Raw genomic sequence first — 26,499 nt, 5'->3', positions numbered from 1 at the left:
TTAAACCAAATTGATTAGATAGAATTATTCTGATATTTTTATGTTATAGTTCGAAAATGCTCCAAATCGAACTAGATCTATTCAAGCCCCTAGGTACTGAATATGTGGACCCCAGTCCATATGGCGAAAGTTTTATAGAAAATATCGTTTAATCTGTGAGATATATTGATAAAAAAATTTGGAGAGAATCAGTTTCTGATAATAGTATGCCTGTGTATTAAAATTGGATAGAATCGGATTATTTATCCCTTGGGCTCCATGTACCTAATGGAAAAATTTTCTAACTTCCGGTTGACTTTATACCTCATATATCGGATAACATATAAGTTATATTGATTAAATTGAGTGAGCGTACAGGATGATTGAAAAGTTTCTCCTCTCGCCAAGAAATAGCATTACTAGATCCAATTTTTTTCTTAATTTGGTCATCTTTCGTGAGAACACATGCAAAGTTACAGCTCATTTTACCAATTAATTCTTTGTTTACATGCTATTCGAAGTTGACGTGTCAGAGTATTTTTTTAATATAGAAATATATCCGCAGTGATTAGATTCTTTGTTTTGAAAGGCCTAAAAGCAACGGAAATTTATGAACAATTGTTAGAGGTTTATAAGGAGTCCTCCCCTTCAAAACGCACCGTTGAATTTTACGCTGGTGAATTTAAACGTGATCATACTAGGCTTGAAGACGATCGACGCGACAGAAATTATTGAGCCGATTCATAATATTGTTAGTGAAGATCCACGTTTGTCTAAGTGTGAAATTACTAATGCCATAAGCATCTCAGACGAACGAGTACTTCACATTTTATATGGGGATCAGCAAAGAAAGTTATAACAACAGTTTTTTGAGATGCAAATAGAATTTTGTTGATTGAAAGGTAAACCAATCAATTTTAAATATTATTGCAGCATTTGGATCACCTGGATGCAAAAATTGGTGAGAAAAGACTTGGTCTGCAGCATAAAAAAAATTTTTCATTAAGACAATGCACCTGCTCACAAAGGTGTTTTAGCATTGACAAAATTCAACGAATTAAAGTACGAATTGCTTGAGCATCCTACGTATTCACCAGATTTGGCTCCCAGCGACTACTACTTCTTCAGAAACCTGACCCAATTCCCTCGTGGAAAGCGTTTTTCGTCAGATAAAGAAGCTATTATATCCGTAGACGGGTATATTGCAGAGCTTCCGGAAAGTCATTATAGTCATATATTTCATACAATTATTGGAGGATCATTGCAATAAGTGTCTTGACGTTAAGGGTGTATGGTATTGAATACTATATTTCGTACTAAAAATACTATTTTTTTCATTTCTCGCGCAGAAAATTTTCAACCAACCTAATGGATAAATTCGGGTGAAAACTTGCCCTAGCCCCCAAGTAACTAATATAAGGAGTTTCAAACATCCTGTTGACTTTACTCTTTATAGTTATATTTTTGATGCTATGTGAGGTACCTTAATGAAACAAAACTGTTAATAATATTATATATAGTAAAGGCAAAATTGGGTGAATACTACACCAATCTCCCATATACCTAATAAAAGATTTTCGGTTAATGTGTAAAAAGATATCTTATTGTACATTAACAAATTACAAAATTAACTGAAGGTATAATATTGGGCTTACTTTAGTTTAATGCCGAAAGTGAAATTATATTATAATACAGATGATTTAAGATGAATATGAGCAGAGTTGGTCTAGGCCTTGGTCTTCTGGTTGACGTTTTGCAATATATATATTTTGAGGATGGTTTTAATATAATTTTCGCTGTAAGTAATATATAGGTTTAAAATTTATTGGGTCTATGCTTGACCCCGCCCTCTAAATGGTTAAATATACATATTTTCCAAACTACTGAAGCTATCTCAACCAAACTTGCTGATAAAATGTCTTGTCAGAATCTCTTCATACACTGTAAAAAGGGGTAAAATCAGATGACAACTACGCGCGAATTATATATTTGTGAATGGTAACTGTGGATCTTCAGGAACAAACACTGAACTAAAAACACAACTGGGTTCTTCTCTTTAGCAAATCAGACTGCCTCTCGCATCAGATCGACAACTGGAGCTTGCTGCTATGTTCTGCTGTTTGAGTCACGTATTGACGGATCATGCGATGTAGTGCAGTGCAGCGTATGAAGTCCCTTTCTTCACAAGTCTGAATGAGACTTTCATTATGTGCATTCTTTATTATTCAGGTGTTATCAATTATTTCTTGAATTAGTGTTCTATTATTATACATAAATTCACAATCATCAGAAAAGATACAATTCTTGCTCAGTTTTAGTTTTTTAAATACAGTATTTTCCTTATAAACATAGTGTTCTTTATTTATTATTAAAATTAATTCATCTTCTTTATTTATTTGTAAGTTTTGTTTATTTGGTAATGGCGTAATTAATTTTTCATTTTCTTTAAAAAACTTCTTGGGATTTGTATAGCGAATATTATTGCTTCTGTTTTTTTGCCACAACTCCTATTTTGGCTAATTTTAGTTTATATAAATCAATATCGAACCCATCTATTTCTTCTTTTGTTAACATTCCGGGATAATTCAAATGGTTTTTAGCGGCAGCTATATTATCCTTAATTTCGTAAATTTTCCTTTCAATATACCTTAGTTTGCTCATTTGATCGTTGTACAGAACCAATTTCGTTAGTTCTCAATTTGCCTTTTGTATCCGATTTAATTCTTTTAAAATTTTAATCCTGTCATTTTCTATTATTATTTTCATTAGGTTAATTGAATCCATAAAATGCTCATTTATGATGATCTTTTTATTGACATTTGTTATTGCGTTGTGAGTATTCGCCTCTATTACTTCTAAATGACTAATTATATCCTGTCGGTCTTCGTCGTCCATTGACAAGAACAACCATTTGTACATTGTGCCTCCTAGATTACTTAAACCCCTCTTCTTTCTTTCCTCCTCCTTGGGTGTACGAGTAATTGATCTAATTTTTGCTTTGATTATTATACCCGAACAGGGTATATTAAGTTTGCCACGAAGTTTGTAACACCCAGAAGGAAACGTCGGAGACCCTATAAAATATATACATATTTCAAATATTATATATACGTCTGTCTGTCTGTCCGTCTGTCTGTATATATACAAACTAGTCCCTCAGTTTTTATGCTATCGATCTGAAATTTTGCACCTGTCCTTTTCTAACAAAGAAGCTGCTCGTTTGTCGGAACGGCCGATATGGGACCACTATAGCATATAGCTGCCATACAAACTGAACAATCGGAATGAAGTGCTTGTATGAAAAACTCTTTCCATGCCATACTGCTTTAACAAATTTTGAACGTATTGATAGTGACCAACCGATATAGGACCTATGCTGCCAACACGCTCAATTTCCATTACAAGAAAATGTTGAACTCTTCCTTTATCTACAATATTGAAGCTCTCAGCAATTTTCTTCTTTATCGCCAAAAGGTCTGTCTCGCTTGAACATGCTACGATAATATCGTCAACGTAAACAGCAATGAAGTTGTATTTTTTATCAACATTCTTCTTATAAAGGCATGGTTCATTCTGACACTGCTTAAAACCAATGGATTTCAGAGTGGTATCCAACCTACGGTTCCACTCTCTGCCAGACTGCTTTAAACCATATATTGCTTTCTTCAATTGTAGTACGCGATTGGGATATTTTGAGTTGATGAACCCTTCTGGTTGTTCCATATACACTTCATCGTCTAGCTCGCTGTTGAGATACGCCGTTGATACATCCAGTTGATGCATATGTAGCTCCTTTTCAGCTGCCAATGCGAACAGCATTCGTATAGTAGCATAACGCACAACAGGTGAAAATGTTTCTTTGTAGTCAACGCCATACTGCTGGTTACATCCCTTAGCAACTAACCTCGCTTTGTATCGCTCAATGTTTCCATTTTGATCTCTTTTCTCATTAAAAACCCATTTACAACCAATTTTTCGTTTTCCAATTGGCAAATCAGCTAATACCCATGTTTGATTTCTAATAAGAGAATCGTACTCCTTGTTCATCGCCTCTCGCCTTTACAGTGCTTGGTATCTTGTCATCGCTATTTGCTATGTTTACCATATGGAACTGTTTTTTAGGACGGCCAGGTTTGCCAGTACGAAAAATTTTCGGCCTACCCCTTCCTCGTTTTCCGTTTACATTTTTTTCACTTGTGCTATCATGTGTGTTCTCGCTATCGTTTGGTACTTCAGTTTCTTCGGCTGTTTCACTTTCTGCTTCTTCTGAAGCTGTTTCATATTTCTCCTCCTCAAGATGCACTTCTGCTCCCTGTTCGACATTTGAACTTTCTTGCTCACTTCGCGACTTGTTTGATAATGTATCTATTTCGACAGATACTCGTTCTGTTTCTTTTTCTCGTATGCTGCCTGTTGAAGATTCATCAAAGATGACATCTCGCTTCTCAACTATTCGTTTCTCACTGCTATCGTACAAACGATAAGCTTTTGCTGTCAAAGAGTAACCAACAAACGTATACTCTTTACCCTTCTCACGAAATTTATGGTGCTGACTTTTATCTAGACCAACTGCTTTTGAACCAAATATTCTCAAATGACGTACATTTGGCTTATAACCCGTCCAAACCTCGTATGGTGTTTTATCACCAAGTTGTCTAGTAACTGAACGATTACGAATGTAGACCGCAGTTGCAACAGCTTTAGCCCATAACGACTCACAAAGTCCAGCTTGCACAAGCATACTGCGAGCCATCTCTACGATCGTACGATTTGCACGTTCTGCTACTCCGTTCTGTTGAGGTTTATAGGGAACTGTCAATTGCCTTCGTATACCGCTTGGGTTAAGAAAACCATCGAATTCATGGTTGACATACTCAGTGACATTATCACTTCTCAGTACCTTAATTCGTTTCTCTGTTTGACATTAGACTTTTAAATATTTTGAATTTTTTAAGTAAAATAAACAAACATGCGTTTAGATTTGTCATCTATGAAAGTTGCAAAATAACGTGCATCACCCAGAGACACTTTTGGCATAGGCCCACATACATCAGAGTGAATTATGTCTAACAAACTCAAAGAACTATGCTCACTACTTTTTGGAAATGGCTTTGCACTTATTTTTGTTTTCATACAAACGTCACAGTTAATGTTTTGTGGTACGCTTTTTAAATCTAACCCATTCACCATATTCTTATTGGATAGTTCTCTTAGGCTTGAAAAATTTAAGTGTCCATAGCGTTTATTCCAAATCATAACCTTCTCTTCTGCTGCACTAAAACACGAATGCACACTACTCTTGCAGTCAAAAATATAAAGATTATTTCTCTTTGAGGCTTTTAACACAACATCACAATTTTGATTTCTTATGATCGCACAGTCATTTTCAAAACTTACCATTAGTTATTGCTTTTCCAACAGATATAAAGTTTCCCGCCATTGTCGGTACAAATAACACATCTTTTAAATATATTTTACAGTTTGCATTAATTAGGACCGTTCCAACACCTACAACGTTTACGTATTTTTCTGATGCTATCATCACTCTCTCTTTATTTTCTCTGAGAGAAACAAACATACTTCGTTCACTGCATATGTGAGTAGACGCACCACTATCAATGCACCACGAAGATCTTCGGAAACATGATACGTCTGTTGCTGCTAACACTGCAAATGAACAATGGTCATTAGAACCAATGTTTTTGTCCTTTTTCGGCGCTTTACATTTAGATGCCATATGCCCACGCTTGCCACAGTTAAAACACTTTCCACTGAACTGTTTCTTCGAAGTATTTTTTTCCCCTTTGGAATTTGCGAGAAAAGCTTGCTGACTGACCACTCCGACGCCTTCCTTCTCCTTTTGAGATTGCCTGTCGAACTCTTCCAACAGCTTCACCTTTATTATTTCTAACGTTGGAAATGAATCACGCGTCTCCATCGAAATCACGAAATTCTCGAAATTTCTCGACAAACTGGATAACAAAATGATGACCAGCATTTCATCACTTAACTTGATATCTAGCTCTGCCAACTTATCTGAAACGTTAACAAACTCCTGTATATGTTGAACCATTGACACACCTTCAGCCATACTGAGGCTGAGCAGCCGTTTGTATAAGCTTACTTTTCGTATTGGACCACTGGGCTTATACACATTTTTTAGTTTTTCCCATGCTTCTAAAGCACTGGTACAGTTCTTTACGTACCCCAATTGTGATGGTTTTACACTTAACATAATTGTTGCCAAAGCCTTCTCGTTTTCGACTTTCCACTTGGCCAACAACAACGCATCCTCTGGCTTAGCAAGATCACCACTAACCACTGCCCAAATGTCTGCGTGTACTAGAACACATTGCATGTGTATGCACCACGTATCATAGTTGGTATCATCCAACTTTTCTATTTGGTACAGCGAACTCATATTGTATTTTAATCGAATTCGTACAGTTTATATTTATTCCAACATAGGCCCTGGGCCCATAACCTGTTGAATATGCTTACTTTGCACAGTTAGCCGAAATAAATAAAAGTCCCGAGTTCGATCACTTCAACAGTTTTTAATAAACTAAAAACATGAATTACAGATTTTTGTTACAAAGTTCAAAGATGTACGTAACTGAAAAATGTTGTTGTTGTAAAGGGGAATAATCATATGATACGTGCTATGCGTGGTTGCCAGATTTTCAACATTAAAATATCTAAATAAATAGGGGAAGTTATTTTCCCTACTCCAAATTTAAGCAGAAATTGTAACAAGATGACATTGGATTAGTCTCTAGGCGAAATAGTCCACAGTTTAGAATTTTTAATAGATGCAGTATACCCTGACATCGAAAATTTACACGAAAAAGACAGTAGTCATTTCGTGAACATTTTTTTTTTTCAACTTTTCCGTAGAACCAGGCATTGCAACATCATACTAGACTAATAATTTTTTTTATTTTTTTCAAATAGGTTGGATACCCATGATGGGTATGGTCACGTGGCAATTTTTTGAGACCGCTCACCTCATTAGCTGCAAAGGCCAAATAACATTAGTTTAGTACTCCTTTCTACAGTGTGAAAACGAGACATAAAGTCTTATACCCTAGATGGTACACTTTTAGGTAAAACCCCATATCTCGGGACTTACTGGACTGATTTAAACCAAATTGATTAGATAGAATTATTCTGATATTTTTATGTTATAGTTCGAAAATGCTCCAAATCGAACTAGATCTATTCAAGCCCCTAGGTACTGAATATGTGGACCCCAGTCCATATGGCGAAAGTTTTATAGAAAATATCGTTTAATCTGTGAGATATATTGATAAAAAAATTTGGAGAGAATCAGTTTCTGATAATAGTATGCCTGTGTATTAAAATTGGATAGAATCGGATTATTTATCCCTTGGGCTCCATGTACCTAATGGAAAAATTTTCTAACTTCCGGTTGACTTTATACCTCATATATCGGATAACATATAAGTTATATTGATTAAATTGAGTGAGCGTACAGGTTGATTGAAAAGTTTCTCCTCTCGCCAAGAAATAGCATTACTAGATCCAATTTTTTTCTTAATTTGGTCATCTTTCGTGAGAACACATGCAAAGTTACAGCTCATTTTACCAATTAATTCTTTGTTTACATGCTATTCGAAGTTGACGTGTCAGAGTATTTTTTTAATATAGAAATATATCCGCAGTGATTAGATTCTTTGTTTTGAAAGGCCTAAAAGCAACGGAAATTTATGAACAATTGTTAGAGGTTTATAAGGAGTCCTCCCCTTCAAAACGCACCGTTGAATTTTACGCTGGTGAATTTAAACGTGATCATACTAGGCTTGAAGACGATCGACGCGACAGAAATTATTGAGCCGATTCATAATATTGTTAGTGAAGATCCACGTTTGTCTAAGTGTGAAATTACTAATGCCATAAGCATCTCAGACGAACGAGTACTTCACATTTTATATGGGGATCAGCAAAGAAAGTTATAACAACAGTTTTTTGAGATGCAAATAGAATTTTGTTGATTGAAAGGTAAACCAATCAATTTTAAATATTATTGCAGCATTTGGATCACCTGGATGCAAAAATTGGTGAGAAAAGACTTGGTCTGCAGCATAAAAAAAATTTTTCATTAAGACAATGCACCTGCTCACAAAGGTGTTTTAGCATTGACAAAATTCAACGAATTAAAGTACGAATTGCTTGAGCATCCTACGTATTCACCAGATTTGGCTCCCAGCGACTACTACTTCTTCAGAAACCTGACCCAATTCCCTCGTGGAAAGCGTTTTTCGTCAGATAAAGAAGCTATTATATCCGTAGACGGGTATATTGCAGAGCTTCCGGAAAGTCATTATAGTCATATATTTCATACAATTATTGGAGGATCATTGCAATAAGTGTCTTGACGTTAAGGGTGTATGGTATTGAATACTATATTTCGTACTAAAAATACTATTTTTTTCATTTCTCGCGCAGAAAATTTTCAACCAACCTAATGGATAAATTCGGGTGAAAACTTGCCCTAGCCCCCAAGTAACTAATATAAGGAGTTTCAAACATCCTGTTGACTTTACTCTTTATAGTTATATTTTTGATGCTATGTGAGGTACCTTAATGAAACAAAACTGTTAATAATATTATATATAGTAAAGGCAAAATTGGGTGAATACTACACCAATCTCCCATATACCTAATAAAAGATTTTCGGTTAATGTGTAAAAAGATATCTTATTGTACATTAACAAATTACAAAATTAACTGAAGGTATAATATTGGGCTTACTTTAGTTTAATGCCGAAAGTGAAATTATATTATAATACAGATGATTTAAGATGAATATGAGCAGAGTTGGTCTAGGCCTTGGTCTTCTGGTTGACGTTTTGCAATATATATATTTTGAGGATGGTTTTAATATAATTTTCGCTGTAAGTAATATATAGGTTTAAAATTTATTGGGTCTATGCTTGACCCCGCCCTCTAAATGGTTAAATATACATATTTTCCAAACTACTGAAGCTATCTCAACCAAACTTGCTGATAAAATGTCTTGTCAGAATCTCTTCATACACTGTAAAAAGGGGTAAAATCAGATGACAACTACGCGCGAATTATATATTTGTGAATGGTAACTGTGGATCTTCAGGAACAAACACTGAACTAAAAACACAACTGGGTTCTTCTCTTTAGCAAATCAGACTGCCTCTCGCATCAGATCGACAACTGGAGCTTGCTGCTATGTTCTGCTGTTTGAGTCACGTATTGACGGATCATGCGATGTAGTGCAGTGCAGCGTATGAAGTCCCTTTCTTCACAAGTCTGAATGAGACTTTCATTATGTGCATTCTTTATTATTCAGGTGTTATCAATTATTTCTTGAATTAGTGTTCTATTATTATACATAAATTCACAATCATCAGAAAAGATACAATTCTTGCTCAGTTTTAGTTTTTTAAATACAGTATTTTCCTTATAAACATAGTGTTCTTTATTTATTATTAAAATTAATTCATCTTCTTTATTTATTTGTAAGTTTTGTTTATTTGGTAATGGCGTAATTAATTTTTCATTTTCTTTAAAAAACTTCTTGGGATTTGTATAGCGAATATTATTGCTTCTGTTTTTTTGCCACAACTCCTATTTTGGCTAATTTTAGTTTATATAAATCAATATCGAACCCATCTATTTCTTCTTTTGTTAACATTCCGGGATAATTCAAATGGTTTTTAGCGGCAGCTATATTATCCTTAATTTCGTAAATTTTCCTTTCAATATACCTTAGTTTGCTCATTTGATCGTTGTACAGAACCAATTTCGTTAGTTCTCAATTTGCCTTTTGTATCCGATTTAATTCTTTTAAAATTTTAATCCTGTCATTTTCTATTATTATTTTCATTAGGTTAATTGAATCCATAAAATGCTCATTTATGATGATCTTTTTATTGACATTTGTTATTGCGTTGTGAGTATTCGCCTCTATTACTTCTAAATGACTAATTATATCCTGTCGGTCTTCGTCGTCCATTGACAAGAACAACCATTTGTACATTGTGCCTCCTAGATTACTTAAACCCCTCTTCTTTCTTTCCTCCTCCTTGGGTGTACGAGTAATTGATCTAATTTTTGCTTTGATTATTATACCCGAACAGGGTATATTAAGTTTGCCACGAAGTTTGTAACACCCAGAAGGAAACGTCGGAGACCCTATAAAATATATACATATTTCAAATATTATATATACGTCTGTCTGTCTGTCCGTCTGTCTGTATATATACAAACTAGTCCCTCAGTTTTTATGCTATCGATCTGAAATTTTGCACCTGTCCTTTTCTAACAAAGAAGCTGCTCGTTTGTCGGAACGGCCGATATGGGACCACTATAGCATATAGCTGCCATACAAACTGAACAATCGGAATGAAGTGCTTGTATGAAAAACTCTTTCCATGCCATACTGCTTTAACAAATTTTGAACGTATTGATAGTGACCAACCGATATAGGACCTATGCTGCCAACACGCTCAATTTCCATTACAAGAAAATGTTGAACTCTTCCTTTATCTACAATATTGAAGCTCTCAGCAATTTTCTTCTTTATCGCCAAAAGGTCTGTCTCGCTTGAACATGCTACGATAATATCGTCAACGTAAACAGCAATGAAGTTGTATTTTTTATCAACATTCTTCTTATAAAGGCATGGTTCATTCTGACACTGCTTAAAACCAATGGATTTCAGAGTGGTATCCAACCTACGGTTCCACTCTCTGCCAGACTGCTTTAAACCATATATTGCTTTCTTCAATTGTAGTACGCGATTGGGATATTTTGAGTTGATGAACCCTTCTGGTTGTTCCATATACACTTCATCGTCTAGCTCGCTGTTGAGATACGCCGTTGATACATCCAGTTGATGCATATGTAGCTCCTTTTCAGCTGCCAATGCGAACAGCATTCGTATAGTAGCATAACGCACAACAGGTGAAAATGTTTCTTTGTAGTCAACGCCATACTGCTGGTTACATCCCTTAGCAACTAACCTCGCTTTGTATCGCTCAATGTTTCCATTTTGATCTCTTTTCTCATTAAAAACCCATTTACAACCAATTTTTCGTTTTCCAATTGGCAAATCAGCTAATACCCATGTTTGATTTCTAATAAGAGAATCGTACTCCTTGTTCATCGCCTCTCGCCTTTACAGTGCTTGGTATCTTGTCATCGCTATTTGCTATGTTTACCATATGGAACTGTTTTTTAGGACGGCCAGGTTTGCCAGTACGAAAAATTTTCGGCCTACCCCTTCCTCGTTTTCCGTTTACATTTTTTTCACTTGTGCTATCATGTGTGTTCTCGCTATCGTTTGGTACTTCAGTTTCTTCGGCTGTTTCACTTTCTGCTTCTTCTGAAGCTGTTTCATATTTCTCCTCCTCAAGATGCACTTCTGCTCCCTGTTCGACATTTGAACTTTCTTGCTCACTTCGCGACTTGTTTGATAATGTATCTATTTCGACAGATACTCGTTCTGTTTCTTTTTCTCGTATGCTGCCTGTTGAAGATTCATCAAAGATGACATCTCGCTTCTCAACTATTCGTTTCTCACTGCTATCGTACAAACGATAAGCTTTTGCTGTCAAAGAGTAACCAACAAACGTATACTCTTTACCCTTCTCACGAAATTTATGGTGCTGACTTTTATCTAGACCAACTGCTTTTGAACCAAATATTCTCAAATGACGTACATTTGGCTTATAACCCGTCCAAACCTCGTATGGTGTTTTATCACCAAGTTGTCTAGTAACTGAACGATTACGAATGTAGACCGCAGTTGCAACAGCTTTAGCCCATAACGACTCACAAAGTCCAGCTTGCACAAGCATACTGCGAGCCATCTCTACGATCGTACGATTTGCACGTTCTGCTACTCCGTTCTGTTGAGGTTTATAGGGAACTGTCAATTGCCTTCGTATACCGCTTGGGTTAAGAAAACCATCGAATTCATGGTTGACATACTCAGTGACATTATCACTTCTCAGTACCTTAATTCGTTTCTCTGTTTGACATTAGACTTTTAAATATTTTGAATTTTTTAAGTAAAATAAACAAACATGCGTTTAGATTTGTCATCTATGAAAGTTGCAAAATAACGTGCATCACCCAGAGACACTTTTGGCATAGGCCCACATACATCAGAGTGAATTATGTCTAACAAACTCAAAGAACTATGCTCACTACTTTTTGGAAATGGCTTTGCACTTATTTTTGTTTTCATACAAACGTCACAGTTAATGTTTTGTGGTACGCTTTTTAAATCTAACCCATTCACCATATTCTTATTGGATAGTTCTCTTAGGCTTGAAAAATTTAAGTGTCCATAGCGTTTATTCCAAATCATAACCTTCTCTTCTGCTGCACTAAAACACGAATGCACACTACTCTTGCAGTCAAAAATATAAAGATTATTTCTCTTTGAGGCTTTTAACACAACATCACAATTTTGATTTCTTATGATCGCACAGTCATTTTCAAAACTTACCATTAGTTATTGCTTTTCCAACAGATATAAAGTTTCCCGCCATTGTCGGTACAAATAACACATCTTTTAAATATATTTTACAGTTTGCATTAATTAGGACCGTTCCAACACCTACAACGTTTACGTATTTTTCTGATGCTATCATCACTCTCTCTTTATTTTCTCTGAGAGAAACAAACATACTTCGTTCACTGCATATGTGAGTAGACGCACCACTATCAATGCACCACGAAGATCTTCGGAAACATGATACGTCTGTTGCTGCTAACACTGCAAATGAACAATGGTCATTAGAACCAATGTTTTTGTCCTTTTTCGGCGCTTTACATTTAGATGCCATATGCCCACGCTTGCCACAGTTAAAACACTTTCCACTGAACTGTTTCTTCGAAGTATTTTTTTCCCCTTTGGAATTTGCGAGAAAAGCTTGCTGACTGACCACTCCGACGCCTTCCTTCTCCTTTTGAGATTGCCTGTCGAACTCTTCCAACAGCTTCACCTTTATTATTTCTAACGTTGGAAATGAATCACGCGTCTCCATCGAAATCACGAAATTCTCGAAATTTCTCGACAAACTGGATAACAAAATGATGACCAGCATTTCATCACTTAACTTGATATCTAGCTCTGCCAACTTATCTGAAACGTTAACAAACTCCTGTATATGTTGAACCATTGACACACCTTCAGCCATACTGAGGCTGAGCAGCCGTTTGTATAAGCTTACTTTTCGTATTGGACCACTGGGCTTATACACATTTTTTAGTTTTTCCCATGCTTCTAAAGCACTGGTACAGTTCTTTACGTACCCCAATTGTGATGGTTTTACACTTAACATAATTGTTGCCAAAGCCTTCTCGTTTTCGACTTTCCACTTGGCCAACAACAACGCATCCTCTGGCTTAGCAAGATCACCACTAACCACTGCCCAAATGTCTGCGTGTACTAGAACACATTGCATGTGTATGCACCACGTATCATAGTTGGTATCATCCAACTTTTCTATTTGGTACAGCGAACTCATATTGTATTTTAATCGAATTCGTACAGTTTATATTTATTCCAACATAGGCCCTGGGCCCATAACCTGTTGAATATGCTTACTTTGCACAGTTAGCCGAAATAAATAAAAGTCCCGAGTTCGATCACTTCAACAGTTTTTAATAAACTAAAAACATGAATTACAGATTTTTGTTACAAAGTTCAAAGATGTACGTAACTGAAAAATGTTGTTGTTGTAAAGGGGAATAATCATATGATACGTGCTATGCGTGGTTGCCAGATTTTCAACATTAAAATATCTAAATAAATAGGGGAAGTTATTTTCCCTACTCCAAATTTAAGCAGAAATTGTAACAAGATGACATTGGATTAGTCTCTAGGCGAAATAGTCCACAGTTTAGAATTTTTAATAGATGCAGTATACCCTGACATCGAAAATTTACACGAAAAAGACAGTAGTCATTTCGTGAACATTTTTTTTTTTCAACTTTTCCGTAGAACCAGGCATTGCAACATCATACTAGACTAATAATTTTTTTTATTTTTTTCAAATAGGTTGGATACCCATGATGGGTATGGTCACGTGGCAATTTTTTGAGACCGCTCACCTCATTAGCTGCAAAGGCCAAATAACATTAGTTTAGTACTCCTTTCTACAGTGTGAAAACGAGACATAAAGTCTTATACCCTAGATGGTACACTTTTAGGTAAAACCCCATATCTCGGGACTTACTGGACTGATTTAAACCAAATTGATTAGATAGAATTATTCTGATATTTTTATGTTATAGTTCGAAAATGCTCCAAATCGAACTAGATCTATTCAAGCCCCTAGGTACTGAATATGTGGACCCCAGTCCATATGGCGAAAGTTTTATAGAAAATATCGTTTAATCTGTGAGATATATTGATAAAAAAATTTGGAGAGAATCAGTTTCTGATAATAGTATGCCTGTGTATTAAAATTGGATAGAATCGGATTATTTATCCCTTGGGCTCCATGTACCTAATGGAAAAATTTTCTAACTTCCGGTTGACTTTATACCTCATATATCGGATAACATATAAGTTATATTGATTAAATTGAGTGAGCGTACAGGTTGATTGAAAAGTTTCTCCTCTCGCCAAGAAATAGCATTACTAGATCCAATTTTTTTCTTAATTTGGTCATCTTTCGTGAGAACACATGCAAAGTTACAGCTCATTTTACCAATTAATTCTTTGTTTACATGCTATTCGAAGTTGACGTGTCAGAGTATTTTTTTAATATAGAAATATATCCGCAGTGATTAGATTCTTTGTTTTGAAAGGCCTAAAAGCAACGGAAATTTATGAACAATTGTTAGAGGTTTATAAGGAGTCCTCCCCTTCAAAACGCACCGTTGAATTTTACGCTGGTGAATTTAAACGTGATCATACTAGGCTTGAAGACGATCGACGCGACAGAAATTATTGAGCCGATTCATAATATTGTTAGTGAAGATCCACGTTTGTCTAAGTGTGAAATTACTAATGCCATAAGCATCTCAGACGAACGAGTACTTCACATTTTATATGGGGATCAGCAAAGAAAGTTATAACAACAGTTTTTTGAGATGCAAATAGAATTTTGTTGATTGAAAGGTAAACCAATCAATTTTAAATATTATTGCAGCATTTGGATCACCTGGATGCAAAAATTGGTGAGAAAAGACTTGGTCTGCAGCATAAAAAAAATTTTTCATTAAGACAATGCACCTGCTCACAAAGGTGTTTTAGCATTGACAAAATTCAACGAATTAAAGTACGAATTGCTTGAGCATCCTACGTATTCACCAGATTTGGCTCCCAGCGACTACTACTTCTTCAGAAACCTGACCCAATTCCCTCGTGGAAAGCGTTTTTCGTCAGATAAAGAAGCTATTATATCCGTAGACGGGTATATTGCAGAGCTTCCGGAAAGTCATTATAGTCATATATTTCATACAATTATTGGAGGATCATTGCAATAAGTGTCTTGACGTTAAGGGTGTATAGTATTGAATACTATATTTCGTACTAAAAATACTATTTTTTTCATTTCTCGCGCAGAAAATTTTCAACCAACCTAATGGATAAATTCGGGTGAAAACTTGCCCTAGCCCCCAAGTAACTAATATAAGGAGTTTCAAACATCCTGTTGACTTTACTCTTTATAGTTATATTTTTGATGCTATGTGAGGTACCTTAATGAAACAAAACTGTTAATAATATTATATATAGTAAAGGCAAAATTGGGTGAATACTACACCAATCTCCCATATACCTAATAAAAGATTTTCGGTTAATGTGTAAAAAGATATCTTATTGTACATTAACAAATTACAAAATTAACTGAAGGTATAATATTGGGCTTACTTTAGTTTAATGCCGAAAGTGAAATTATATTATAATACAGATGATTTAAGATGAATATGAGCAGAGTTGGTCTAGGCCTTGGTCTTCTGGTTGACGTTTTGCAATATATATATTTTGAGGATGGTTTTAATATAATTTTCGCTGTAAGTAATATATAGGTTTAAAATTTATTGGGTCTATGCTTGACCCCGCCCTCTAAATGGTTAAATATACATATTTTCCAAACTACTGAAGCTATCTCAACCAAACTTGCTGATAAAATGTCTTGTCAGAATCTCTTCATACACTGTAAAAAGGGGTAAAATCAGATGACAACTACGCGCGAATTATATATTTGTGAATGGTAACTGTGGATCTTCAGGAACAAACACTGAACTAAAAACACAACTGGGTTCTTCTCTTTAGCAAATCAGACTGCCTCTCGCATCAGATCGACAACTGGAGCTTGCTGCTATGTTCTGCTGTTTGAGTCACGTATTGACGGATCATGCGATGTAGTGCAGTGCAGCGTATGAAGTCCCTTTCTTCACAAGTCTGAATGAGACTTTCATTATGTGCATTCTTTATTATTCAGGTGTTATCAATTATTTCTTGAATTAGTGTTCTATTATTATACATAAATTCACAATCATCAGAAAAGATACAATTCTTGCTCAGTTTTAGTTTTTTAAATACAGTATTTTCCTTATAAACATAGTGTTCTTTATTTATTATTAAAATTAATTCATCTTCTTTATTTATTTGTAAGTTTTGTTTATTTGGTAATGGCGTAATTAATTTTTCATTTTCTTTAAAAAACTTCTTGGGATTTGTATAGCGAATATTATTGCTTCTGTTTTTTTGCCACAACTCCTATTTTGGCTAATTTTAGTTTATATAAATCAATATCGAACCCATCTATTTCTTCTTTTGTTAACATTCCGGGATAATTCAAATGGTTTTTAGCGGCAGCTATATTATCCTTAATTTCGTAAATTTTCCTTTCAATATACCTTAGTTTGCTCATTTGATCGTTGTACAGAACCAATTTCGTTAGTTCTCAATTTGCCTTTTGTATCCGATTTAATTCTTTTAAAATTTTAATCCTGTCATTTTCTATTATTATTTTCATTAGGTTAATTGAATCCATAAAATGCTCATTTATGATGATCTTTTTATTGACATTTGTTATTGCGTTGTGAGTATTCGCCTCTATTACTTCTAAATGACTAATTATATCCTGTCGGTCTTCGTCGTCCATTGACAAGAACAACCATTTGTACATTGTGCCTCCTAGATTACTTAAACCCCTCTTCTTTCTTTCCTCCTCCTTGGGTGTACGAGTAATTGATCTAATTTTTGCTTTGATTATTATACCCGAACAGGGTATATTAAGTTTGCCACGAAGTTTGTAACACCCAGAAGGAAACGTCGGAGACCCTATAAAATATATACATATTTCAAATATTATATATACGTCTGTCTGTCTGTCCGTCTGTCTGTATATATACAAACTAGTCCCTCAGTTTTTATGCTATCGATCTGAAATTTTGCACCTGTCCTTTTCTAACAAAGAAGACAATGCACCTGCTCACAAAGGTGTTTTAGCATTGACAAAATTCAACGAATTAAAGTACGAATTGCTTGAGCATCCTACGTATTCACCAGATTTGGCTCCCAGCGACTACTACTTCTTCAGAAACCTGACCCAATTCCCTCGTGGAAAGCGTTTTTCGTCAGATAAAGAAGCTATTATATCCGTAGACGGGTATATTGTAGAGCTTCCGGAAAGTCATTATAGTCATATATTTCATACAATTATTGGAGGATCATTGCAATAAGTGTCTTGACGTTAAGGGTGTATGGTATTGAATACTATATTTCGTACTAAAAATACTATTTTTTTCATTTCTCGCGCAGAAAATTTTCAACCAACCTAATGGATAAATTCGGGTGAAAACTTGCCCTAGCCCCCAAGTAACTAATATAAGGAGTTTCAAACATCCTGTTGACTTTACTCTTTATAGTTATATTTTTGATGCTATGTGAGGTACCTTAATGAAACAAAACTGTTAATAATATTATATATAGTAAAGGCAAAATTGGGTGAATACTACACCAATCTCCCATATACCTAATAAAAGATTTTCGGTTAATGTGTAAAAAGATATCTTATTGTACATTAACAAATTACAAAATTAACTGAAGGTATAATATTGGGCTTACTTTAGTTTAATGCCGAAAGTGAAATTATATTATAATACAGATGATTTAAGATGAATATGAGCAGAGTTGGTCTAGGCCTTGGTCTTCTGGTTGACGTTTTGCAATATATATATTTTGAGGATGGTTTTAATATAATTTTCGCTGTAAGTAATATATAGATTTAAAATTTATTGGGTCTATGCTTGACCCCGCCCTCTAAATGGTTAAATATACATATTTTCCAAACTACTGAAGCTATCTCAACCAAACTTGCTGATAAAATGTCTTGTCAGAATCTCTTCATACACTGTAAAAAGGGGTAAAATCAGATGACAACTACGCGCGAATTATATATTTGTGAATGGTAACTGTGGATCTTCAGGAACAAACACTGAACTAAAAACACAACTGGGTTCTTCTCTTTAGCAAATCAGACTGCCTCTCGCATCAGATCGACAACTGGAGCTTGCTGCTATGTTCTGCTGTTTGAGTCACGTATTGACGGATCATGCGATGTAGTGCAGTGCAGCGTATGAAGTCCCTTTCTTCACAAGTCTGAATGAGACTTTCATTATGTGCATTCTTTATTATTCAGGTGTTATCAATTATTTCTTGAATTAGTGTTCTATTATTATACATAAATTCACAATCATCAGAAAAGATACAATTCTTGCTCAGTTTTAGTTTTTTAAATACAGTATTTTCCTTATAAACATAGTGTTCTTTATTTATTATTAAAATTAATTCATCTTCTTTATTTATTTGTAAGTTTTGTTTATTTGGTAATGGCGTAATTAATTTTTCATTTTCTTTAAAAAACTTCTTGGGATTTGTATAGCGAATATTATTGCTTCTGTTTTTTTGCCACAACTCCTATTTTGGCTAATTTTAGTTTATATAAATCAATATCGAACCCATCTATTTCTTCTTTTGTTCACATTCCGGGATAATTCAAATGGTTTTTAGCGGCAGCTATATTATCCTTAATTTCGTAAATTTTCCTTTCAATATACCTTAGTTTGCTCATTTGATCGTTGTACAGAACCAATTTCGTTAGTTCTCAATTTGCCTTTTGTATCCGATTTAATTCTTTTAAAATTTTAATCCTGTCATTTTCTATTATTATTTTCATTAGGTTAATTGAATCCATAAAATGCTCATTTATGATGATCTTTTTATTGACATTTGTTATTGCGTTGTGAGTATTCGCCTCTATTACTTCTAAATGACTAATTATATCCTGTCGGTCTTCGTCGTCCATTGACAAGAACAACCATTTGTACATTGTGCCTCCTAGATTACTTAAACCCCTCTTCTTTCTTTCCTCCTCCTTGGGTGTACGAGTAATTGATCTAATTTTTGCTTTGATTATTATACCCTGAACAGGGTATATTAAGTTTGCCACGAAGTTTGTAACACCCAGAAGGAAACGTCGGAGACCCTATAAAATATATACATATTTCAAATATTATATATACGTCTGTCTGTCTGTCCGTCTGTCTGTATATATACAAACTAGTCCCTCAGTTTTTATGCTATCGATCTGAAATTTTGCACCTGTCCTTTTCTAACAAAGAAGCTGCTCATTTCTCGGAACGGCCGATATGGGACCACTATAGCATATAGCTGCCATACAAACTGAACAATCGGAATGAAGTGCTTGTATGAAAAACTCTTTCATTTGACGAGTTATCTTCACGAAATTTGGCATGTATTATTATCTAAAGCATTAATCTAATCTGCGAAGAAATTGTATAGATCGGATGACTATAGCATATAGTTGCCATATTAACTGAACGATCGAAGTAAAGTGCTTGCATGGAAAATTTTTTTATTTGACGAGGTATCTTCAAGAAATTAGGCACGAGTTATGGCTTAAGGCAACAAATTATTCTCCACAGAAATTGGTCAGATCAGATCACTATATCATATAGCTGCCATACAAATTGAACGTTCGGAATCAAGTTCTTCTAAGGGGCCTTTGTATTTGTGAAGGGTATTATAGCTTCGGTGCAACCGAAGTTAACGTTTTTTCTTGTTTTAATTTCATTCAAAAGAAGTGCCTCATTACTTATTTCTCCCTGTCTTATATTTTCCTCCATTTCTTCTATTAAAATTGTTAGCTCCTTCGAATGTATAATATGCAGTATTGTATTTACTTCATTGACGATTTCTACTTCGTTGAGTTGAATCATGGTGTATCCCGCATCTTAAATTATCGGTGCTACTTGTAGGAACGCTGTCATGACGGTCATCAGAAATGCTATTATTATCCACATGGTCTGAAAATACATTGGCCCGTGAATTAGCAAATTTTTTTATGTCGCTATTATATACTATTATGCTCTACCTATCATCCTCCTCTTCGGTGCCTAGCTTCTCTGCTTTAGCTAATTTAAGTGGCCTCTTTATGTTTGATATATGAATGTTTTGCAGGGGGGTATTTCGGAAATACGGTTCGTCCTTGTGTCGTACTCGTTAGAAGTTTTTTATTAGCTCTGACGATCTCAGTTCTTCGTAGTCCTCTCTGTACCTATTTCTTTCTTGTATTATTGTTGTTTTAGCTGGTCTATTGTTTTTGTTAAAATGGTTGGATCTATACTATTTTTTGCGTTATTGGATGTACCACTAAGGGTTTGTCATTATAGTTACCTATAACGATTTGTATCCTCATTTCTGTTGAGAGACTTGGATCATCAATTCCTGTTAGTTTCTCTAAGAGGGTTGAGTGCAGCCTCTCAATGTCTTCATTACCTATGTGTAAATTTGGTTTTGTTCGGCCTTGAATTCATTGTCCATTATGATTTGTTTTGATTTTATAAATTTCGCGAAATGTTCAGTTATAATAGCCTTCTTTGCCCTCCAATTTATATCAGCTATGTTGAATGCTGCCGCGAATTTTGTCAGTTTGTCAATAACTGTGACAAAAGACTGCTTTTGGAAATGAAAAATGTCTGCATGTATTATTTCGTTTTTATCTGTTGGTGTTTCTGTTAGTTTAAACTTTGGTCTTAGCGGTTTCCTATCATACTTAACTGATTGGCACTTTTCACAGTTATTTATTATTAACTGTATGTGCTCTTTGAATTTGGGATAGTATATTTTGTCCTTAAGTGTATTGTAAGTTTCGTTTATTCTTTGATTATGTATTGTTCCTCCATTGGGTTGATCTCTATCATCCTTCTCCCATGGAGTGTCTGCATTTCAAATTTTAGGTTGTACGTTAATATGATTTGAACTTTATGTTTATTCACTATTTCTTCCTTGATTACAAAGTATTTTAGCAGTTCTTCTTCTGCAGAATGTAATGTATCCGACATTTCAAAATTTGATTCATCGTCGTTCCCATCTGTTATTTTAGGCGAATTTTCAATTCGATTTAGGAAGTCCATGTTATCTTTACCCTTTACATATTCCATTTCATAATTGTACTCCTAGAGTTTTTGAAGCCACCTTTGATGGCGTGGTGCAAATTCTTTTCCTTTATACTTGTTATTTAGATACTTAATCGGGCAGTGATAATTTAATATCTTAAATTTTGCTTCGTATATGTATTGTCTTAAATAAGTCACTGGGCCTATGGTCCCTAAAAACCCCTTTAATTGCGTTTCTGTTCTTGGAATTGGTAATTTTTGTATGGCTAAAATTTTTTCCGGGTTGGGCTTTATGCCGTCTTTTGTCAAATCGTGGCCCAAAAATTCAGTTTCTGTTTTTAAAAAACTATACTTATTTGTCTGGATTTTTAGGTTATTTTCCTGAAGCTTTGAAAAACCGTTTCCAAGTGAATGTATGTGTTCTTCTAGTGACGTAGAAAATATTAATATGTCATCTAGATAGACTACACATATATTATTATATGTTCCTTTAGGATGTCGTTCTCTGAAAAGTGGCTGATTCAATTATCCTGATGTATTCATAAAGGCCTGCTGGAGTCACAAAAGCTGTATTCTCTATATCTTTTTCTGCCATTAGGATCCGATGGTAACCTTTAGCTAGATCTATGGTGCTAAAGTACTGTGCTTTGTCCAATTTATCTAAAATTCCATTAACATTTGACAAGGGATATACATATATCGTCAGCAGTAATTTGGTTTAACCTCCTGAAATCAACCGCTAATCGAAATTTGTTTATACCGGAACTATCTGATTTCTTTGGCACAATTATTATTGGTGAGCCTCGTCCGCATGTTTGAAAGCAATCTGTAAATTCGGGAATTAATTTGCTGATCCGTTGTTGTTCTAATTTCATGAACAAGGGTATTCGTGTTTGTCAGATTATCTCCTTCTATATAAATTAGCTTTTCGTACTTTTTAATAATTTGCTTATTTTTATCTTCTCTTCTAGGTTTAAATGGTCGTGTTGAATAAACTTGCTCCTGCATAATTTTCGTATGGAATGGAAGCTTGACACCATTTCTCAATGCAATTTCTTTGTTTTCAATGTTTATAGTTTTCACATCTTTAATTATACAATCATTCCCCAGTATAAGATCGTATGGCTTGTTAAAATCCATTTTTAACCATCGCATTTTTGCAAATTGAGAGTATCTAAATTCTAGTGGGCATGGTGTCTTAACTTTTTCGTTCATATCCCTTATTTCTCCATTCAGTGTACTAATTATTGTTTTATTAATTTCTAAAACTGGTAAATTATACTTTTCGAAACTGGCTCTTTTCATTATATTAATGGTAGAGCCTGGGTCTACTAATGCACACCATTGCTTGCCTTGCAGAATTACCGTAACCGTTAATATTACGATATTGATTATTTTGACCTGAATTAGTTTGTCTGTGGGGATTATTTGGATGATTTATATTTTGCCCTGAAAATTTGGTATTTCCTTAAGAGTATCGTCCAAATTATTTTGTGAATAATAATAATTATTATTACAGGGATGTTGTCCGGAATTACTTTGGAAACGATCAATATTTTCCTCACTACTTTTTTGTCTCCTATAGTTGTTTGTTATTTGATTATTCTGGTTTCTTTTACTATTAAACTTTCTAGTATTTTGAGAAAATGAGTCCGAATTTCTATTTTTTGTTAAAAACTGCTGCTAGTTGCTTTATCTTTTGTATTCCTGTAAATATTTCTTTCATTATGTTTCCTGACTCACTTTAAACACAATATTCCGTAACATTAGCAATTATTTCCTTAGCTTTTCTACTAAGTTCATTGATACTTCCCACGCTAAGATTGCTGATATCGTTCCCCAAAGTCATCTGGTCTTTTGTTGGCCTGAAGTGTTGTTCAATTTAGCTTTACAAGTTGCCCAATCTTGAGGTGGGTTTGCTTGCTGAACCACCAATTTTTAAGACATAAATCACCCTAAAAACTATTTCTTCCTGTCCAACATAGTCCCTTCATACTCTGTCAATAGCCTCAATGAAGGATGGCAACTTTTTTACATTCCCTTCGAAAGGAACTAGATATTTTAAGTCCTTTTCGACTCTTTGCCTAAATGTAATATTTTATTGTTGGGCGTTTTGTTGCAACAATTGGGTCTTCACAGATTTTTATGTATAGATAGAATATTTATACATATGTACAACAATATGTTATATGTTATATTGTTGTACATATGTACATATATAAATTATTAATTCTGTAACAATTGAAATTAGAAAAGTATGAAAATAGTAAAATATAATTTTTTGCATAATCTTTCACATTTTATCAATATAGCATTTGTGCAAAAAAATCATATTTTATCAATTTTTCATCATAAAAATCGTTTATATGGTAAAAAGTAGTCATGCATATGTGAAATGGCATTTGTATATTTTGTCCAAAGTATTTAATTTGTCTCTTTATGTTAGAAGATACGTATTTTGTCAGAGAACGTTGTTATAAATTCTCATTTCTGTTGAATAACAGAAAATACTACAGAAAATGGTGAGCTCCTTGATCTTAATTTTTCAGCTCTGTTAGCCGACCAATCGAGCATCATACATAATTCAATTTGCACCTTCTCGTTCTTCTAAGTTCTCTGGTTTAATTATTTGCTGCTGCCTAGGAGAATTTGTGTTTAGCTTCCAATGCCGATATATAAAATAATTAAAAAATCAAATTTTTTTGTAGTTTGAAATCACACCACTTGATTTTGCTTTTATTTCAACTATTTTTATTAATTAATTTTTTTGTTTCCGAACTGGGACTCGGGACGTCGACTGCGCCAATTATATATTATATTTGTGAATGGTAACTGTGGATCTTCAGGAAAAAACACTGAACTAACATGTAAGGAAGGGCTAAGTTCGGATGTAACCGAACATTTTATACTCTCGGAAAGTCAAATGGTATACTAGTTTTAGATTTCTTTGTGGATGTTGCCGCCTTGTTCTATGTTGACCGATATTTTTGGTAAAAAGTCATCTATAGGAACTGGAGTCCACATATTCAGTACCTAGGGGCTTGAACAGGTTTGATTCGATTAGGCGTGGTTGTAAACCGATTTCGCCCATTTTCGTACTATAACATAGAAATATAAGAAGAATATTATGTACCGAATTTGGTTGAAATGGGTTGGGCAGATCCCAGAGTATGGGTATTCACCTTACAGTGGGCGGTGCCACGCCCACTATCTAATTTTGAACGTGGTTCCTATAAAGTCATCTCATACCATCCTAGAAATAAACATTTAATGTCTCTGGCTTGTTTAGTGCTTGATTTATCGAGCTTTTAGTAGTTTTTAACAGTACCGTTATATGGATAACCCGATTTCACCCATTTTCACACCGTCGATAGAGATGCTAAAAACATTTGTTCCTAGTGAATTTTATTTATTATGGCTTCAGTGGTATAGGAGATATGCACATTAAACCTATTAGGGGGCGGGACCACACCCACTTTAAATGAACTGCAGATGCTCCTCCCTAATGTGATCCTGTATACTAAATAAGAGTCTTGTTTCTTGCTTTTTTTTTTATTAATAAATCGTTTTTTGACAATGAATAACATTTTTTATTTATTTTATCGATATTATTATACATGTTTAGCTTAAAAATAATAAATATTAACAACTTTAACATTATATTATTTTGTATATAATATTTACAATATTAAACATAAATTGAAATTAATAAAATGTCTGACAGAGAAAGCTGAATTTCTGTATAGAACCAGAATATTAATACTGAAACATTTAAACAAAACCGATTCTAAAACTTTGCGGCCTGAATAAATTTTCTTTACAGCCTTTAGTTCTATAGAGCTAGCAATACTATGCTTTGCATATATTATATTATAATGCCCCGTTTATATCTGTTGCTTGTTTCCGTGCTATCTATCCTCAGCTCGTTAATTGGAGTAAATCCTGGTATATCAAATTTTCGCACGGATAACTCCAAGTTTCTACAAAACATAAAATATCTGAAGATAGCATCAAACAGTCGCTTTTTATATCACTAATGTGAGCATGAAGACTCTGAACATTATGGAATAAAATTTGATGTCCTGATGTTCGGGAATTCATAAAACTGAAACTTGTTGTCAGAGCTTTATTTACGTTCAATTCCCTCAGTTCCTTAAATACAGGATCCGATTCAGAAAATTTGTTAGGAGGAATAAATTTCCTATGATGAATAGACCTTCTGCAGTAGTAGCTCGACTGCAAGCGACACATGTTGAAGCTCTTGGCATTCTGGGTCGAGTATGAACTACAACTTTATTATATGTGGCACCCTGACTTTTATGAATAGTTATTCCCTCAGCCGAAACAACTGGAAACTGATTTCATTCAATTGAAATTTGTTCATTTCTTTTATATTGAAAAGATTTTAAAACTTTTTCAATTGGTGTCCAAGACCTTTCTAGAAGATGAGGCTTTTTTGATCAAACCAACAGAAGGTTCCAAAAATTTAATCCACAGAATTGTTGGAAAGGAACATTGGAAATCAATATGCATAAGTTGTCCAGCTGCCCCATTAACCAAGCCATCACACGTGTTTATATTCACTGTAATCATATATTTGGCGGAGGTTTTTAGTGTCATCATAGGGCAGTCCCTGCGTTTCAGAAGTTTTGAAAAGTTTAACTCTTTCCAAAATATTATCATTTTCATTTATACCAATTCCTTTAACTGAGTCTTTTGCAGTTGAAAGGATAGCTTCAGTTGAGATTCGACTGAGCTTAAGGGCATTGAAATTATTTGTCTCTTCATTGGACCAAAATAAATGTATGGCATCATCGGGAACTTCTTCGAAATTAACTACTCGAGTTTCAATGAGTGATATGTCCTCATTTGTCATAGTACCAGATGCCATATGGTTAAATGCAATTGCAAATGCCTAATCCTCCCGTTGTTTCATTATTTCTGTTAATTCAAAGTATTTAAATAACTCCCACAAAGGGGAACCAACTAAAGTGCTGTATACATCATTGGGATTAGGAGAGAATATCCACCTATCTGCAACAGGTGAGAGTTGCTTCAAATCACCAA

At 34.4% G+C, this 26,499-nt stretch overlaps 1 protein-coding gene across 12 annotated transcripts in view; it reads left to right on the top strand.

Moving 5' to 3' along the window:
• nAChRalpha4 (nicotinic acetylcholine receptor alpha4) overlaps window positions 1-26,499 on the top strand; it is a 946,244-nt gene that overhangs the window by 825,229 nt on the left and 94,516 nt on the right. Inside the window, exon 10 of one of the 12 annotated variants that reach the window (XM_070112972.1) lies at window positions 22,404-22,464. The exons of the other annotated variants lie outside the window; for them this stretch is intronic. Within the exon in view, the coding sequence (XP_069969073.1) occupies window positions 22,404-22,422 (19 nt within the window). The 3' untranslated portion in view covers window positions 22,423-22,464. Of the gene's footprint in view, window positions 1-22,403; window positions 22,465-26,499 lie in introns of those variants that run through there. 12 annotated transcript variants of the gene reach the window in all.

The sequence above is a fragment of the Bactrocera oleae genome, chromosome 2 (genome assembly GCF_042242935.1).
Source record: "Bactrocera oleae isolate idBacOlea1 chromosome 2, idBacOlea1, whole genome shotgun sequence".
Lineage (NCBI taxonomy): Eukaryota > Metazoa > Arthropoda > Insecta > Diptera > Tephritidae > Bactrocera > Bactrocera oleae.
This window is presented reverse-complemented; position numbering and strand designations above follow the sequence as displayed.